General features: G+C 41.7%; 1 protein-coding gene and 1 long non-coding RNA gene across 13 annotated transcripts in view; both read right to left on the bottom strand.

The window, feature by feature from the left end:
* LOC102082788 (uncharacterized) overlaps positions 1-6,175 on the bottom strand; it is a 139,750-nt gene extending 133,575 nt beyond the window's left edge. For 10 of the 12 annotated variants that reach the window (XR_003222191.1, XR_003222190.1, XR_003222186.1 and 7 more), the window contains exons 1-2: positions 6,058-6,175; positions 4,162-4,544 (exon numbers count right to left, since the gene is read on the bottom strand). This is a non-coding gene — a long non-coding RNA (uncharacterized LOC102082788). Of the gene's footprint in view, positions 1-4,161; positions 4,545-5,445; positions 6,009-6,057 lie in introns of those variants that run through there. The other 2 variants (XR_003222183.1, XR_003222184.1) reach the window with 2 other exon arrangements.
* A 4,521-nt stretch (positions 6,176-10,696) lies between these two features.
* On the bottom strand, positions 10,697-15,339 carry sox4b (SRY-box transcription factor 4b). The gene has a single exon (XM_005450544.4). The coding sequence runs from the start codon at positions 14,736-14,738 to the stop codon at positions 13,494-13,496; it is 1,245 nt and encodes a 414-aa protein (XP_005450601.1). The 5' UTR covers positions 14,739-15,339; the 3' UTR covers positions 10,697-13,493.
* Positions 15,340-17,411: the final 2,072 nt, after the last annotated feature.

Below are 17,411 nucleotides of genomic sequence, written 5' to 3'. Positions count from 1 at the left end.
AACGCGGCACGACACAAGACATCAGCATGCAGACTCAAAAATAATCTAGCTAAATGTTAGTACTCTTTTTTTTTTATGTTTCAGAGATCTTAAATTGCCATTCGAATCACTGCTTTTTTCACTGAAACCAATCCCGGTGTATTTTAGTGAGATTTCACTCACTTTAATGTTATCTGACACCCATTTGTCGTTGCGTGACTTGAGCGTTTAAAGTAGGGCAAAACCGGTGAAAAGGTCGCACGTTTGAGGATGCAGGCTGTTGTTTCCTGGGCAGAGCAGTAACTTTCTCTGCCATTATTATTTCCCAAAACAAACCCTCTGTTGATGCTGAGCTCATAGCTTCACTTATGACTACTTCTCTCACCACAGGCATGGTGACAGAATTACTATAAACTGAAGAAAGGCTGATATAAAAAGCACTATGAGGCTTGCTGTCTGCATTATCCTTGTCATTTTTATCTCTCTTTCTAACTCTCTTTTCCCCCTCTCAATCTGGATCTCTATTTCCCTTTTTCCCCTCCTGTCTTCTCTGCCCATCATTTACCCCCATGTCTGTTCTTTCTGCTTCATCTCCCTATGTTTCCTCTCTATCTCTCCCTACCCTCCCTTCAAACGCTCTGCCTTGTGCGCAGTCATAAAGAAATAATTTATTCCTGTCCCCCAGTGCTGGTATGTATTAGCATGCCAGCAGAGCACGTTAACTTATCTCTCGGCTACAGGCGCTGAGTGGTAAAACTAAGCTCTGATAGTTTGCAACAGGATGACCACAGAATGCCTGTAGCTCGGAGAATTAGGGCTGTCGTCATGATTAGTAATGGTGGGCCTAATGTTTTACTGCACTGTAATTCACTGAACTGTACCAACTGTATGACTCAATGATATGCAAAAAAGGACTATCAGCCCAAAATCGGCTGGTGGAGAAAATGAAAAGATTATTAACTGCTGCTGTTTTTGACAACTTGCCCATCTCAACCAATTCTGTTCTTTTGTTAAGGCGCGCAGAACATAACACATACAAAATCTGTTTGAGCGGCTGTTGAGCTCTGAAGGTCCAACTCAAAATTTGTTTGGCCATCTGTCAGCGCTAGTATCAGAGCATCAGACAGTACATATGAGACTGTAAAAATAGCATGAATTCGATAAAGCGCAGTGTTAACATACACAGTTAAGGGTCGACGGTGTGTAGGCATCACATGCTGCATAAACAGATTGGGCCTTAAGTGGCATTTGTTGTCATTTTGTTGCTTAATAAACCAGAAAACACCACCAGCATACACATAAATTTATTATTTGGATTTTATGTGAGCCACTATCAGCTGCATTTCCCATAACCTCCATGCAGTGAGCGGTAAAAAATAAACCTGATAGCTTTCAAGAGGCCCAACCACACAATGTCTAGGAGAATTAGGCTCATTGTAGTGATTAGTTACTCTAGGCCTAATGTTGTACTCTAATCTAATGCACTTTGCATAGCATGAGTCGGGTTTACAGACATGTTGTGCATTATAAATGGATAGAAATAATGCAGATGTAAGAATGCTGGCATCTCCGGGATGAGAGTCTAAGGTAATACATTGCTCCAACTCTGCAGTACAAAGCGTGGCTCTTATTAGACTTCACTTCCAGGGAGAGAATGAGCTGCATTTTAGTGTAACAACAAACAAGGATGGATAAGCGATTATAGTGACACAGATTTAGTTGTGCATATGGCGCATAGAAAAAGAGGGTGTTAAACCATTCCCCACTTTAATGAGCGTTCCAGCTTAGATGGATATTGAGACTTCAGAACTGAGAGATGGCACAGATTGCTGCGTTAATGTCATCCTGTGTAACTCAGTGGATTAGGTTTAGATTTGCAGCTCCCACTAGGGCGACCGCATAAAAGAATGTATCTTCTCATAAAGAGTCCACCGAATGGCAAATGCTATGAAAACTGCCCCGCACTTGATAACAGCATTACTGATAAGCAATGTAATTAAGATGCACAGAGTGGAGCATGCTGTATTGTGGGAAAAAGCACCCCAGTGCAATCTCTATTAGGAGCCAAGTGCCGGGCATGTCATAATGATTATTTATTATAACCCTGATGTTTCTGTTTTACTCACTATTTCGTTATCTGAGTACTGGATGCAACTGCACAACTGAAATTCACTATGTCACAGGTAAGAGCTACAGAGTCATGAGCGCAGCTTAATATGCAGGACTTCCTGTTGACTTATATGTTACATTACAAAGTTGATATGATTTGTGTTAAATAAAGCCTCCATAGCTCAGAGTCCAATTCGCCATGCTCCCTCTTCCTCCCTCCCTCCCTCTATGTCTGTCTGTGTGTGTTTGTGACTCATCACCACCCATATTGTGCCACTGACCTATATCTGCCCTACCTGTGTGTCACACTATCGACTGACCTTGATTCCAACTGATCCACTCACTTCCAGACAGTGACGTGAGTCTTTAGCACAACACCAGCAGGAAGCAAGTAAAATATTTCTCTTCCAATCATTTAAATTCTGCTGGTTACAAGAAGAAAAAAGTGAGTAATTTGATTAAAGCCGACAAAAACCTTGTCAGGTACCCGCATGTCTTTTAGTAACTAATTTGAAATTTCGAGCTGATTTAAGGGATATTATCGAGGTAATCTTCTCCAATGATTCTTTGCATTTTAGCCTTACTTTTAATAATTTAGTATACATTAACGATGTTGAAGGATCTAGAATATTTGGCTGGCTTTTATTCTTCTTTATAATCTTATTTAATAGTATCTCAGAGGCTTTTGGCAAATCATTTTTAAAATGTTATCTGGTTGGTCTTTGCATGTTTAAAATGATAAACAACTCATTTCTGAGCAGACACGGTAGATTAACATCAGAACACATAGCCAAGAGCCACATCCCTGTATCTCTGCCTCTCTCTCTCTCTCTCTCTCTCCCGTTCTCTGCTGCAGAGTAATGCATGGTGAAAATGTGATTCTGCAGGACCATGTGGGCTACCATGCACAAAGCGACTGGAGGTGGAGCTTGGATGCTTACAAGTTCCACTGTACGCTCTCATTGGCTCTCAATGACATCATTGATAAGGGGCTGCAAAGAGAGAGAAAGGAGTGACTCTCCTCTCTCCCTCACACTCCTGTATAGTAGAATGCAAATGCAGGTTAAGAAGGCCAGTTGAATAGCTTGTGACTCTTTTCTGACTCTAAGAGATTCGTCTGAATTAGCTGCTGCAAAAGCATCAGGCGAAATACAAAACTGCCTTCTTCATTGTAGGATGGTCTCGCTCTCGCCTGACCCCCAAATGAACTGGGCGTTTGAAGAAAGATTTCTCTTTCTACAGAACATTTCGCAACTGATGAATGCTGACTGATGAATGGATCACAGTGCATGCAAATGATATGACTGTCACGCAATCGTAAGTGAAACTAACTATCAGTGTTAAAACTGATCAGACCGTGGACACTCAAATTTGGCCCAAAAGCGTTCTCGGGCTTTATAACAGATAACCGAAATCAAATCAGATGAAACATGCACTCCGACTATGACACAATGATGCTGCTGTGCTATGCCGAGACCATGCACAGATAAAAATAAAATAAAATATAAACATGTCATGATGTAGGGACTCTGCTACTACTGAACTAATTGTACAAACTGCATATCATCAGATGAACTTTTAGCTTGTTATTTTACAATACAGACTAGTGGTCATGTGCAACAACCTTGGACTAAACATCCAGCTTCATTAAGGTGCTTTGGGCATTTCATGGTTATTCACTATGTTATTAAAAAATTTCAGAGTGCATAACAAGTGTGGAATACAAAAAGACATTGCAAGAATTGCAAGTTTACAGTATTGATAGTCATCATTGTTTAAACATGCCAAAATTATCTTAGTTTCTCAGGAGCAATGACTAATGACTGGCACGATAAGACAAGCTGGTTGCCTCAAAATAATCTTTTATCAACTGTATATTGATTTTAGCTTTAAGTACAGGAGCAACACAACGCCTTACAAAATACAGCTGATGACAAATGTATCTGGAAAATAGTGTGTGTGTGTTTGTGTGTCCTTGCGTGTTCTGGGGATTTCACACATGTACCAGCCCTGCAAACAAGTGGTTGAACAAGTGCCACATACCATCTCCCACTAAAGAGTAATATTACCTACCCATGCTGAGGGCTGAGAAGGATCAGGAAAGCAATATCCTGCTATCCCAAGGACTTTGGCCCAGGACGCGTCTTGTATTGTGGCATTCTACATGCACATCTTTTATAATCCTCAAAGTATCTCCATGAGGTTTAGATTTCCAAGTGTGCCTAAAACACAATCCGACTGGCGCTGCTGCTGCTGAAGTCTAAATCCTCATGAGATAAGTCTTCATGTTCATCCAGAAGAAAAGTGAACAGTCTCTTAATCCTTCATTTCATCTTAAAAATAGCTTGATAGGTGAATCTGTACATCTTCCACGTGTTTTTTTTTCTACACATCTTTTTTTAATCTTAATCCATCAGAAGCAAGCACTGTACCGGTTAAATTGCTTAAATTCCCACCTAAGGACAGTGCCCAGAGAAATAAAAAGAAAAAAGAAAAAAGGTTAAAGGCATTGCAGTCAGTCAAAGCTACAGCACATTTTTCTCATTCAAATGGAATCCCAGTCTAAATCATATTAAACTCACACTTTAGTAGTGAATAAGCAGCGTAAAAGTGTGTGAATGAACTGTATGAGTCGAATTTGTTTTTAGAAACTTGTAAATATATATATTTCTTTATATAGAATAGCAAACTAATTTGGTTTCAAACCACATGTAAATCCTGTAGGTGTGAATTCTCCTCTTTGCTGACTAATGCAAAGTTTAAGGGTAGAGCTACTCCACAGTGGAATGCTTCAAATCCACACAAGTTGTTTGGCCACACCTTCACAAGATAAAGAAAGTTTGTTTGTTTCTAAATCATGTCCACTTTATTTTTTTAAATAACGAGGCATAAAAAATAAAAAATGAAGGTGGAACTTAACAATAAAACTCAATAAACAATAAAAAGTATTTACATTGACATTTCCCGGGTATTTGATTCTTTAAAAGAAAACAAGGCAAATAAAAGCTATTCCAACACTTTGAAATACTAGAATTAAACAACATAATTAAAAAATATAAATCACATAAATTTAACTTTGCAAGTTTGAAAAAGAAAAGAAAAAGTTGTTTCCTGGTGGATCTGCGCTCCTTTCTGCTAGCTTTCTTTGTATGGACTGAGAACAAAGGAGCCTTTACAGTAGCCTAACAAAGAAGCTGCAGCGACTTATACCTGTTGATCTATTTCCAAATAAACTCTAACAAGTTTCTTAAAGATTTTCAAGATGAGCTCGCTTTAGATTCACGTCATGGCATCTTTTTTTGTTGCCTCCAAACATCATTTCTCATTAGTGCGAAAAAAAGTTTAATTCTGTGTTACCGTTTCTTGTTTCTTGGAGACTTTACACCTGATTGCACTGCGCGGAATTCCCATAGTGCAGAAAGACAACTTCGCAAGAACGCAAACACAACAGTCATAAAACTACTGCACTAAGAAGAAGAAAAAATAGTATTTACAAACTATCCATCAGCCAACTGTGATTTTTCTCGCGTGCGTAAAAAGGTCCTTTCCTCCGCAAACTTCTGACAGGCTTTGTCTTGTGTCGCAACATCCTCGAGAGACAAAAAAATACAGCAACCCCACAAACTCTGCCTCAACTCCATGAAAGCTCCCTGACAATTGCTTCTAAGTAGCACAAGTTGAGTGTTAATGAGCGTTATGGAGATGCGTGTGTGAGCATCCCCCTCAAGTTCTCTCCTCAAAGCGACCCGCATCAGACAAAGGAACAGGGGACCGCTCCTCTCGCTCCCTCTCTCTCTCTCTTTCCTTGCTGCCTCGATTTCTCTAGCTCTCTCTCCCTCTCCCTCCTGCTTTGTGCTCAAGTTTGAGCGCTGACGCACCAACTACAGCCGCAACTTTTAACTGGGAATAAATTCCAAAAAATCGCTGGAGGCTTGAAAGCAAAGAGTGTGCCGCTCGGAGACAACTCACCTGGGCAGTCGGCTTCCTGTGCGCGCGCTGCTGTCGGTTGTAGGGGGGGGGAAAAGTTTGAGAGGGCACATCTAGCTTTGTGTTGTGGAGTCCCCCTTTGTCTACACGTGTGATAGATGGATGGGGCTCTTTTTTGGCCGCGCCTAGTTCATTTCGCTCTCCAAAGAGTCCCGCCCTCTCAAAGTCAAACAACTATGCACACAACAATATACACTGTGGATCCGTGTCAGTGATAAAGATCACGGGGATTAGGTGTTGGGTTCGATCATTATACTTATTATTACTATTTTACTTTATTTAAACACACTAACTCCCAATAAGTTCTTTTTTTGTTTTTGTTTTTTTTACAAAGCAGCCAATTGTCTGGGTCGTGGGATATCTATTTATTCTTTTTACCCCATTTTTTTTCTTCTTGCATTTGTTTATTCATTAAAGCCTCTTTGTGGCACTGGCTTGCAAGGTGCTCTTCATTGAGCATTCTCTATCTCTCTCTCTCTCTTTCGTTCAAGTGGCAACCAAAAGAAACCCTCATAAAACTGTCACACTAGAAAATCTTTGCTTCCGAAATACTTTTTTCCTCCATTCTTCTTGTCTTTTGGCTGGCTGACAAAAACTTTCCTGTATCCTCCGCGTGGAGACAACCATTGTGTCTGGACAGCAGTAGCAGGGGAACAAAGAAAGAGACCAAAAAAAGGGGGAAAAATTATTTTTTTTTTGTAAAGAATGAAGTGGTGTGTGTATATCTGTAGCTCTAGACTTGTAATGACGGGGATCCGCTGTGCTACTGCTACGTCAAATCTTATGCAAAAGCTTTATTTTGAGTTTGGAGAACAGTAACAGTGATGCACCAAAACATACGTAAATATAATATTTAGGCATCTTTGCACCCCGTAAATACATAGATATTTATTAATTTATTTAATTAATTTATTTGATTAAGTTTATTTACTTGAGCAAACTTTCTAGTTTTTATAACTTAACTTGAAATCTTACTTAACCACTACCTTAACATCAGTTACTCTTTGTTGTATAACTCCTTCCTCCTTCCTGAGAAATAAAAAAAAAAAAATTAAAGGAGTGTCAGAGTTTCAGGCTTTTTTTTCATTAGGAAAGCTGCTTTTGGTACTGCAGTCGGTGAGGGTAGTGCTGGTAGTATTACATGTGGGTGTGCTGGAAGGAGGGGGAAGAGGGAGATGAGCAGGGGCAGGGGCAGGGAAGAAGTCATAATCACGTCTCCCTTCTCCCAGTTATGTGCAGCTCTTTGTCCCGGCTGTAACGTTTCCTAAGAAAGGAGCACGCAGGACAACTGGGAAACGTGCAAATGCAAATACATGCAGTGACAGTTATTAACCACACTGCTGTTCACAGGCAGAAGAAAAAGCCTCTGTGGCTCTGCCTATTGGACCTGACCTGGGTCCTGAAAAAGCAGCGTACTAGTCAATACTGCTTTTGTGCTCGGCATTCTTTGTGTACACCCGTTTCCACAAGTGTGTGTGTGCATGAATGCATTGTGGGAACATCTAGACACAGCCAGTTAGGTAGAAATTTAAAAACTAAAGATAGCCAACAACACCACTACTGTGTCCTTCATTTATATGCCAGACAAAAACAGATAAATAATAAAAGGAAGGAGCTACTGTTCACAGAAATCTGTGTATAAACAGCGACTATAACAAATGGTATTTGCACATAGAAATAATGGGGGGGGGGTGTAAATCACAGAAAGCAGATAAATAGTCATACCGCCATCACCACAACAACACCATCTACCCCCTTGGGTTTAGCTCAGAATGGATATATTATATACAGACAGACAGACAGAGATACAGTCATACCTCTCTCTGCCCCCTCCGGCAGAGCTCTTATCCCCCCCTGCTGTGGTTTTACTGGGCCACTGACTCCAGCAGTCAGCCTGTTCTGCTCCACTCTGCTCTGCCCTGACTGCTGCCTGCACATCTCCCACTGAGGAGTCAGCTGAGCCAGGCATGAGACTGCACACTGAACAGGCTACATACAGCTTAGAGGAGCTTAACACACACACAGACACACAGAAGTGCTGGAAATCTTAAGAAATTTGCAAGATTATACCAAACAGTACAGATATTATCGCTTCACAATCATGGGGATATTAAGATAGAAAGTATGCAGTGGGTGCTAAAACTGCCAGCTGAAATAACTGTTTATTTGCAGTGTAAGGTTAGTTGTAAAACACGACTAATTAAGCTGCTATAAAATGCATATATCTGCATTTCATTAAGAGAATAGTTAGCAGTCGTATTATGATCTCCGCTATGGATTTATGCACTTGTACACGCTCACTTTATTTCCACAATCAATGCTGCTTTTTTTTTTTTATACACCTACTTTATTTGAAAGTAGACGTCAGACAGTGAAGAAGGGCATCAAGATGCATCTAATTACGACAATAAAAAGAACTGATAACTCCTGAACATGCTGGTGTTTTTACCATATATAACAGTTCCACAAAACCAGTTACACTAATAACCATGGAACAGTAATTTAATAAAATAAACTGTTATGCAATAAAACCAGTGGCTGTGTGCTTTGAGCTGCATCGTCTGTTGTATTAAAGTAGCTGACAGAAGAGAAATAGCAACAATTAATAATACTACTACTACTACTAATAATAATAATAATAAATGAAACCATTAATATTTGAGCTAAGTATACAGGCTCCTGTCTTGTTATAAAAAAATACCCATGTCATGTAGTATGATGCACATGCCCGCACACACACACACACACACACACACACACATCCGCATACTGTTGACAGACATGCTTGTCAGCTACGCTGGAGGGCCCTTGGCTGACTGCTGCTAAAACAGCCCTTCCCCCACAATAAGGGTCTGTCTGGGAGAGGGGGAAGGGAAATCATGACTGAATCAAGTCTGAATGCCAGCGTAACGGCACAACAGGCTGAAATAGAATAGAACAGAATAGAATAGACATATCTTGAATGAAAATAATTATGTATTCACTAATAAGCCCCTTCATTCAGTCACTTACGGTGGTCTCAGTATGTGTGTGTCTTTGATTAATGATGTAAATAAGCAGTGTGCTATTATACAGAAGAAATAAGGTGCTTAGGCAAACCTGTCCTAACTATTTGAGGCTTATTTTGGTCAGTCGCAATGGTGTGGGATCGCTTTTCATGATCAGTTCTTGGCTTGGGTGTGTTTTCTTTAATGTATTATCCAGGGGAGGTTTGAGGGGGAAATAAAGGAGGGGTGCAGCAGGCAATTCATGTTTTCCTTTTCAGGGTGTATTCTTGCATCATCTTTCTAAGAGTTTTCCGGTTACCAGGTTGTTTTATTAAATATTCAGGGATAAAGAGCATTCTGTCCATTCAATGTTATCTGTTCTGTTTTTTATGACTGAAAAAATTCACGTGAACTCCAGAAGTAACAGTGTAGCAACACCAAAAGATACCCTGAGGTCATTGTTAATCGTCATGATTTAGCGCTGCTGCGACTACGACTTGTGTATTCTGTTCGATACGAGTGACGCTAAACTATTTTCTGCTTTGACCCAGTAACAACGTGGTTTTAAGTTATGCATAATGCATTAGAATTTTAAACTCTAGAGACATAAATCAATTTTACATGTGTGCTTGAACAGATGAGTGCAGCTTTCATGCGGTTTCTTGGTGATGTGCAAATATAATAAAAACAGTAAATACAGAAAAAGGTCATGTCATTTATACAAAAAAATTAAAATAAACAAATCTACACGTTTGAATATCTGATGTAGAACTGAATCCTAATGTAAAGCTTCCATACCACTTAACTCCAGCATCAAACTTATGTCACAAAGGGGTTAAGAGCATCGCCTTTTAAGCTTCATTTAGAGAATAAAGTGGACAGTAACTCTACGGATGCTGACACCTGCTACAAAACTCTTTCCAAACCAAACCATCCCATTTTGTGGTGACTAGAGTTTAAAGTGTGTGTGTGTTTTTTTGAGCAAGGCCAGTTTTCAGAAAGTTTCTTATATGAATGAGGCATTTACACTGCATTAAGAGGAAACTTAAATAAAAGTCCCTGCGATGTGCAGACATGGATAATATAAACTGACTTAATGCGCAATTGTCACAGTAGCTGCAGAAAGTTTACAACACAATATTTGAATAATTCTTCGCTAAACCACTTTTCTTTCACACTGCAGACCTCACAACCATTTTTGCTTGCCTTTTAAAATTATGTAAATGGTAGTTTTGGGGGGGTGTTGCCACACTGCTGGAGTGGATTTCTCCAAAGCAGTTAATGCTCATTACTCAAGACTGTTTTTATAAGTTATTCTGAGCACTTTTGGAATCAGCCCCCATTGCAAACGTTTGCTTTCAGTTGTCTATTTTTCACCAAGTAAATCATGGTTTGATTTGTTTTGATTAAAAGCAGGTGAAGTGGTAAGGTGAGTAAAAACCTTCATCCTCTTATAGAATTTTCAGAAACCCAAAAAACTTAACTTATAATGTAATAATTAAATACATTCTGGGCAATTACTGTTAGGAGATGAACTTGGAACATAATAACACAAATGTATCACTTCTTGGGTATTCATGGCATTGAAAGAGAGATTAAAAACACACTCAAGAATAAAGAAAAAAGCTGTTGAGTTTCAGTTCCAGCTGATATTTATTTCCTTCCTTGAAAAAGTTCTGTACACAAGTTTGTATCAACAATCTGACAGGCAGTGAATGGACACAATTTAGCTGGCATGAGTCCCCGCCCCTTTTCTGTGAGACTCAAAAAGAGGGTGGGTACTTTTGTTTATGGCATGATTAGAGACAATAAATGATAATTCTACACATCATATTGCACAGGATGGATGAAAAATAAAGTTAATATATTTAAAAATGCTTTCATATTTATATATAAAAAAAAAACAGTCTGAACTGACCACCTCGAATGTAGGTAATGATGTGTAAAAGATGGCAGCTCTAGACAGTGCCTGTCCTCGATAGCAACAACGTACATAAACACACAATCTTTTTGCTTTATGATACAGTCAAATATACAAAGACCGAGTTCACGTTTCATCGCTTTTCCTCATTTTTTTTCCATTTTTTTTTCTGAAAAACACAACAGCTAATAACCTGAATCTGAAATACAAATGCTATTCACCATGCCATAAAGATACTAAAACAATTATTAGCTAATAGTTAGCCCACAAGTAGAAAAGATTATATATTCAAATACAATGAGAAACGCAGTACAAGTAGGTGTTTGCAGAACTCAAGTCTGAAATTTGAATACGCTTGATGTTATCATCCTTGTTGTTTACTTGCTGCAACGCTAGTGCTATTTCAATCCAGTGGTTGATTGGCAAATGTGACATCAGTTAATGAAAACATCAAGAAATAAGTCAAATTTAAAGCTACAATCTCCTCGTTGTTGTCACAGGCAAGATATTTGACAGGAAATGCAAAAGCAAAGTGGCTGCTCAAGATAGTGATGCTCTTAAACCCACATGGCCCACAGGAATAGCCTGCAGAAACAATGCGTTCCTGTGTCTTTAAGGAGCCTGCAGTCTGGCACTGTAAACGTTGAAGGTAGGCTGATACAAAGGCTGATGCTGCTTTCAAGTGCTGTCGGACAAATCACAATTAAATCCTTAGAAGTTAAGCATGTCATGCCTGCAGGCTACGGTCAATACAGGATATTGAAATATATATGGACTGGATATCAGGGAAGTCTTAAGAGCATATGCTGGTAAAAGACACGCAAAGTTTGCCTGTTTACTGAAGTAAAACATGAATTACACACCTGAGCCACAAGGGCTCCCTTATTTCTTCAGAAGGTAAATGTAGTTTGGTGCCTTTGATTTCTAAAATCAAAAACAATTGGCACCGCGGTGTTAAAAGGTCTGATTTGCGGGGGGGGGAAAGAAAAAAAAAATGGGGGAAAAGCGTTTGGACAGGCAACAAAACCTTACGAGCACACGAGCTTACTGTAAGCACTTGAAGGCAGCATGAAAAGCAGCCTGCCGGTGGTATTAAAAATTAGAAAATCCAATACAGCTGTATTAGTAGGCTACACACACCGATTGTTGACTCCCCCACTTTCTATATAGATTTGTACAAAAATACACTGAGAAAATAATCAAACTGTTTCCTCTCTTTTTAAGTGTCCAAAAGTGTGTACATTTAAATATAAAAAAAGAAATCAAAAGTTGTGTGTTTTTTTAAACTCTAGCCCTTCGCCTGAGAAGGAAATGTGACAGACACAGACATACTGACAAACAATCGTGTAAGAAAATAATAATAATACAGGACTAGATCATGTATACAAGAAATTAAAAAAATGATCAAGTCAAAAATGCTTGGCCCAGTATATAAATACAACATCCCATATAAAATGGCATCTGAATACATGTACAAAACAAAGCTCATAGGATGGAGGAGAAAGGGGGAAAAGAAGAGAGAGAAATCGGTGAGGATTTCTCTATAGTTAAAATCTTGAAAACATTAAAAGAATTTTGGTCCTGAATCATAGAGAACATGTGTATAAAGTTCAGCACAGATTTGAAGTTGCGTTTGAATCCTGAAGTCTGAAAAATTACAACAGCTGGTGATTATTTCAATGTCCGTTTTTTTTTTCCTTTCTTTCTTTTAAAGAGAAGAACCGAAGCGAGCGCCACCTATCCATTTAAATAACCCTAATACTAGTTTTTAAACTGCTCGACAGTCTCACAGAAAATCTCAGCACAAGATAGGAACAAAGTAGGCTATCATGCTTAACGTGTTTTTTTTCCTTTTGCTTTTTGAGAAAATAGTCGACTTAGAAAAAAAATTTAAAAAAAACTCCAACCCACCTTGGTTTCACTTTTTTTTTTTTTTTAAATCCCTCTTTAGTGACACACCACAACAACAAAAAAATGTCGCACGGCAGTCCCGTTTCTGTACCTTTTTAGTGGTGAAGTTCACCTGGCGATTGGTAAAAAGTTGCGAAATGTCTCTTTTTTTCCTTTCTTTCTTTTGTTAAATCGTCAACAACATTGATTAAGTGAACGACGTGCAAATCAATCACAGTAAAGTTGTTCAGTTCAAAACAGTCCACGACTGAGCGTTTTCAGTCTCCAGTACTACTTCCTCTTCTTCTTCTTCACCCCCTTCACTGTCGTGTTGGTATTAAGTCCCACAGTCGACGCATCCAAAGAAAAGTAGCCTAGAAAAAGCATTTATTTGCTTTAAAGTTTAGCTCTCCAAGGATATGCAGCCTCTTGCCTATTTTGGGGGGCGAGAAAGGACTGGGGGGTAGTTTCAGCGGGGCTTTAATAGTCTGATGCAGTTAAACCTATAACACAAACTATTGCGCCCACTTATGCCCCCGTTTCTGTTTGTGGTCTCATTCTTCTCATTATTATTATTATTAATTTGCTGGCAGGATGTTACCTGTCGTTTCTTGCCTTTCTCAGTACGTGAACACCAGATTGGAGATGGTGGACTCTAGCCAATCCCCGGAGATCATCTCGCTGACTTCGGGTGTGCAGTAGTCGGGGAATTCGAAGTGGGACCCTCCGGAGCCGGACTCAAAGTTCAAATCCCAGTCCCTGTCCAGCACCGAGGAGCCAAAGCTCCCCAGCGACATACTATCAAAGCTGGGGCTCGGGTTGATGTCGAGCAAGTCGTCCTCGAACTCTTCATCCTCCGAGGAGGACGAGGAGGAGTGCGACGAGGCGGAGGAGTGAGAGCCGGAGGGGGTAGGCGAGGAAGCCCGCCGACTGCTGTACGTGTGCCCACCGTGGCGCTCCGATGAGCCGCCCAAGCTGCCGCTGCTGCCGGGGGAGTCGGCACCCTCCTCTCTGCCGCTGGCCGCGTCCTCGTACAGGCTGAGCGGGTCGCTGGAGTCCGCCGAGCTGCTGAGCGTCGGGCTGGCCGGGACCACGACGGAAGACGCCGGGCTCACGCTCAAGCTAGCCCCGCTGCTCCCCAACACGTATACTCGTCGGGGCTTTTTGCCATCAGGTATCTGCTTGGCTACTGAGGAGGAGACGGACTTGGACTTGTAGAGAGAGTTGTGGTGGTGCTCTGCTGGGTGCTCAGAGGCAAACAGTGATGCTTTGGTGCTATTGCTGCTGCTCCCGAAAAGTGATTTGTGGGGTTTGCTGCTGCTGCTGGGTGATTTGGATCCGTTCTTCCTCGAAGACGAGGACGTCTTAGTGCTGGTGTTGTTGGAGCTACAGTTGAGCTTTTCCCCCTTCTCTCCTGCGGGCTTGGATGCGCTCGATTTTACCTTCTTTCTTGGCCGGTACTTATAGTCGGGATAGTCCGCCATGTGCTTGAGCCTGAGCCGCTCCGCCTCTCTGATGAAGGGGATCTTGTCGCTGTCTCTGAGCAGCTTCCACCGCTTCCCCAGCCTCTTTGAGATCTCGGCGTTGTGCATGTCCGGGGACTGCTCCATGATTTTTCTCCTCTCTATCTGGGACCACACCATGAACGCGTTCATGGGTCTCTTGATGTGACCGCTGGGAGTTTTACACCACGCCGGGTTGTCTCCCAACTTGTCGCCGGCGGTCGAAGAAGCTGTGGAACCCGGGGAGAGAGGCGAAGCGGCCGTTTCGAGGTCCATGCACGCCCCGGAATCGGAGCTCGAGTCCCCGGCGAAGAAGGACAGCGCCTCGGTGGTGCTCTCTGTGTGGCTCATTTTCTGCACCATGCTGCCCAATTGTGCAGACAGAGGGGGAGAGCGGTGTGCTTGCTCTTTCTCTCCCTCTCTCCTTGCTCCTCTGATTCACTATTAAAGCAAACTCAGCTCTTTTCTCCCCTCCTCTTCACAGTTTGAGCCGAGTAAAAGCCAGTGCAAGAAATAATTCACTCCTGAGATGCGCAGTAAACTCGGCAACACTTCAGTCCAGAGTAGCCTCAGTGGGCTAGATGCGTAAAAAGAAAAAAAAAAGTTTAATTTCCAGCTTCTGTTGGCGTTTAAAACAGCACGGATGGTAGCCCAGTCTCCACTGTGTACCCTGTAATCAGTCTCTCAGTCTCCCCTTCTGTTATAAAAACCAGTTTAGCCGTGGGGGCCACTGAGCACAGTCTATGCAGCTGCAGAGCGCAGACCGGGTGCCACACTGTGCGCTCGGGCACTTACAAAGGGCTCCCAAGTACAGTGTGTAGGGTAAGTGCTTTTCTCTGCATCAGAAACAAAAGCCATGCATGCTGTGTAAGGGAGGAAAAAAGCAGCTAGAGCGAGTTACACTGTCCGCCTCCCATCACCTACAGTCGCGTTCCAAGCAGCCCTCACGGCCCGGCCCCCTTGCTTGCATTTATTCCTTCCCGTAATACAAGGGCGATAAAAATCCACCAATGAAATCCTGTCGCTAGCCTGCCTCCGCGCCAGACTCACGCCCACCTCGGCGCCGATTGGCCGAAAATGGAATCTAATAATAATCAGCGCGTGCAATGAGGAGCCTCGTGTCTGACCTCATTCCAGAATACAACAAGAAACTTCATTTTTTTAAAGAGACATTGGCTTATGTTATGAACACCCCCCCTCTCCTCCAGCCGACTCTCACCACCAGCCCATGTGTATATCATTAACATGTAGCCTTGCTATAGGAAAGCTAAGTATACTTCACCATATGGCCGTTTAAACAGAGTGCAGTATGTACCAGTGCGCCCGAGACGGCACAAAAGCCACGCGCTCTATTTTAACCAGCCTCCTTTTCTTCCACTTGCACAGACAGCGAGGATATTGTGCATGGCGCGCACCTATAGTAAAGCCAGCTGATGCAGTCGTGCATTGCCGTATGCTTGCAATGCTAAAGATAACACACTCTAAGGTTATCTGGCGTATACTGCAGGCTATATTATAATGGGATCACTCATTTAAACTGATTATCCTTCTAAGGACTGACTGAAACATGCGATAATTAGTTTAATTGGTGGTAGTTTGCCTACAGGTGGTCACCGTGCGAGCAGACTGACATGATAGTTTGGCTAGTGTGAGTAAAGACTCCAAGACAGCCAAGCTGTATATATGCTTTGCGCTTTCACTCCTCTCTCTCCCTCTCTCTCTCCGAGGCGGGGTTGGGCGGTCTTTTGTCACATAACACATATCGAACGAACCCTCTCCAGCGCACTAGAAAGAGAGAAGCGAGGAGGGAGGGGAAAAAAAAAGAAGAAGAAGAAGTAGGCTGTGTGTGTGATGTGTGTGCGCATTAACCGCCTGCGAGAGCGCGTGTGCTCTCTCTCTCTCGCGCACACACACACACACGCACACAAACTCAAAACTGACACTCAGTGCAGTTTTTCGTAAAACAAAAAGCACCGGTGAGAGAGAAACGCACGGCGCTGCGCAAGGTAAGAGTGTGCCCAGTTTTAACCACAATCAGATGAAACGTGTGTACAAAAACAGAAAGCCAACAGACACGGAGCATCATTTTATCTTGTTTTTCTGAATCTTACCACATGCACCTAATAAAGGTGTGCAAAAAGTATGTGGGTAAAAAAAAAAAAATCATCTTTTGCTTGTGGACATATTATCATCCTACAGCAATCACAGCACTTACTAGGCTCTGTTTCCTCGGGGCATCCAGTTCACCCAGTAAAACAATTTGTGGTTTAATCGACTTTAAATGTAATGAGTCACATAAATGAAAGGAGACGGGATGAGAGTAGGACGTAGGAAGGCTTTAAACTACAATGCGGAGTTGGGAGTGACGCTAGATGGCGTCGCATAGCCGGAGAGGACCCTGTCTGGGTCTGTGCTGCAGAAAATTTAGGGAGAGTAAAAAGAGATCAGCCCCAGCATTGAATACAGTTACCAGGGGTGAATTACATAATGTCTCTGTGCGACAGGGAGGCATCCAAGCGATACTGTTGTGCAGAGTGAACGTGTATCTGCGGGTATGTTGGAATAAGGTATAACAGACTGCACTGAGGTAGAACAGGCTGTGGAATTAACTGGAAATGGAAGCAATATGGTGGTGTTAAAAAAAAAAAGATTGAAATCAGTCACCACTTTAATGATTCTGGCTTCCAGGGGAGCATGCCTGTTTCTTCACATTAAAAAAAATCAATCTAAATAATAATTTTAAAAAGTAGTGCCAAGTGTCTGTGTAACAGAGAGAGACCAGGAGAGTTGATCAGATGTTCAGTGTCTTAATGAAAGTGGAGTCAGAGGTGACTTAGACCGCCACAGGGAAATTAGTATGAAAGTACAGTCGCCAGCGTTACTGGATGCATTTCACTGGATACAATTATATTCAATATGGCCTCGTATCTGCAGTGCATCCAAGTAAAGCAGTGGGTAATTGGGCTCCAATTTGTGTGTTCATGGAGCAGAACTGCAATGGATATAAGAATGTTAACTCGTAAACTCACACTTTGC

This window comes from Oreochromis niloticus, linkage group LG11 (genome assembly GCF_001858045.2).
Source record: "Oreochromis niloticus isolate F11D_XX linkage group LG11, O_niloticus_UMD_NMBU, whole genome shotgun sequence".
NCBI classification, from domain to species: domain Eukaryota; kingdom Metazoa; phylum Chordata; class Actinopteri; order Cichliformes; family Cichlidae; genus Oreochromis; species Oreochromis niloticus.
The sequence above is the reverse complement of the archived record's forward strand: the minus strand, read 5'-3'. Positions and strand labels throughout refer to the sequence as shown.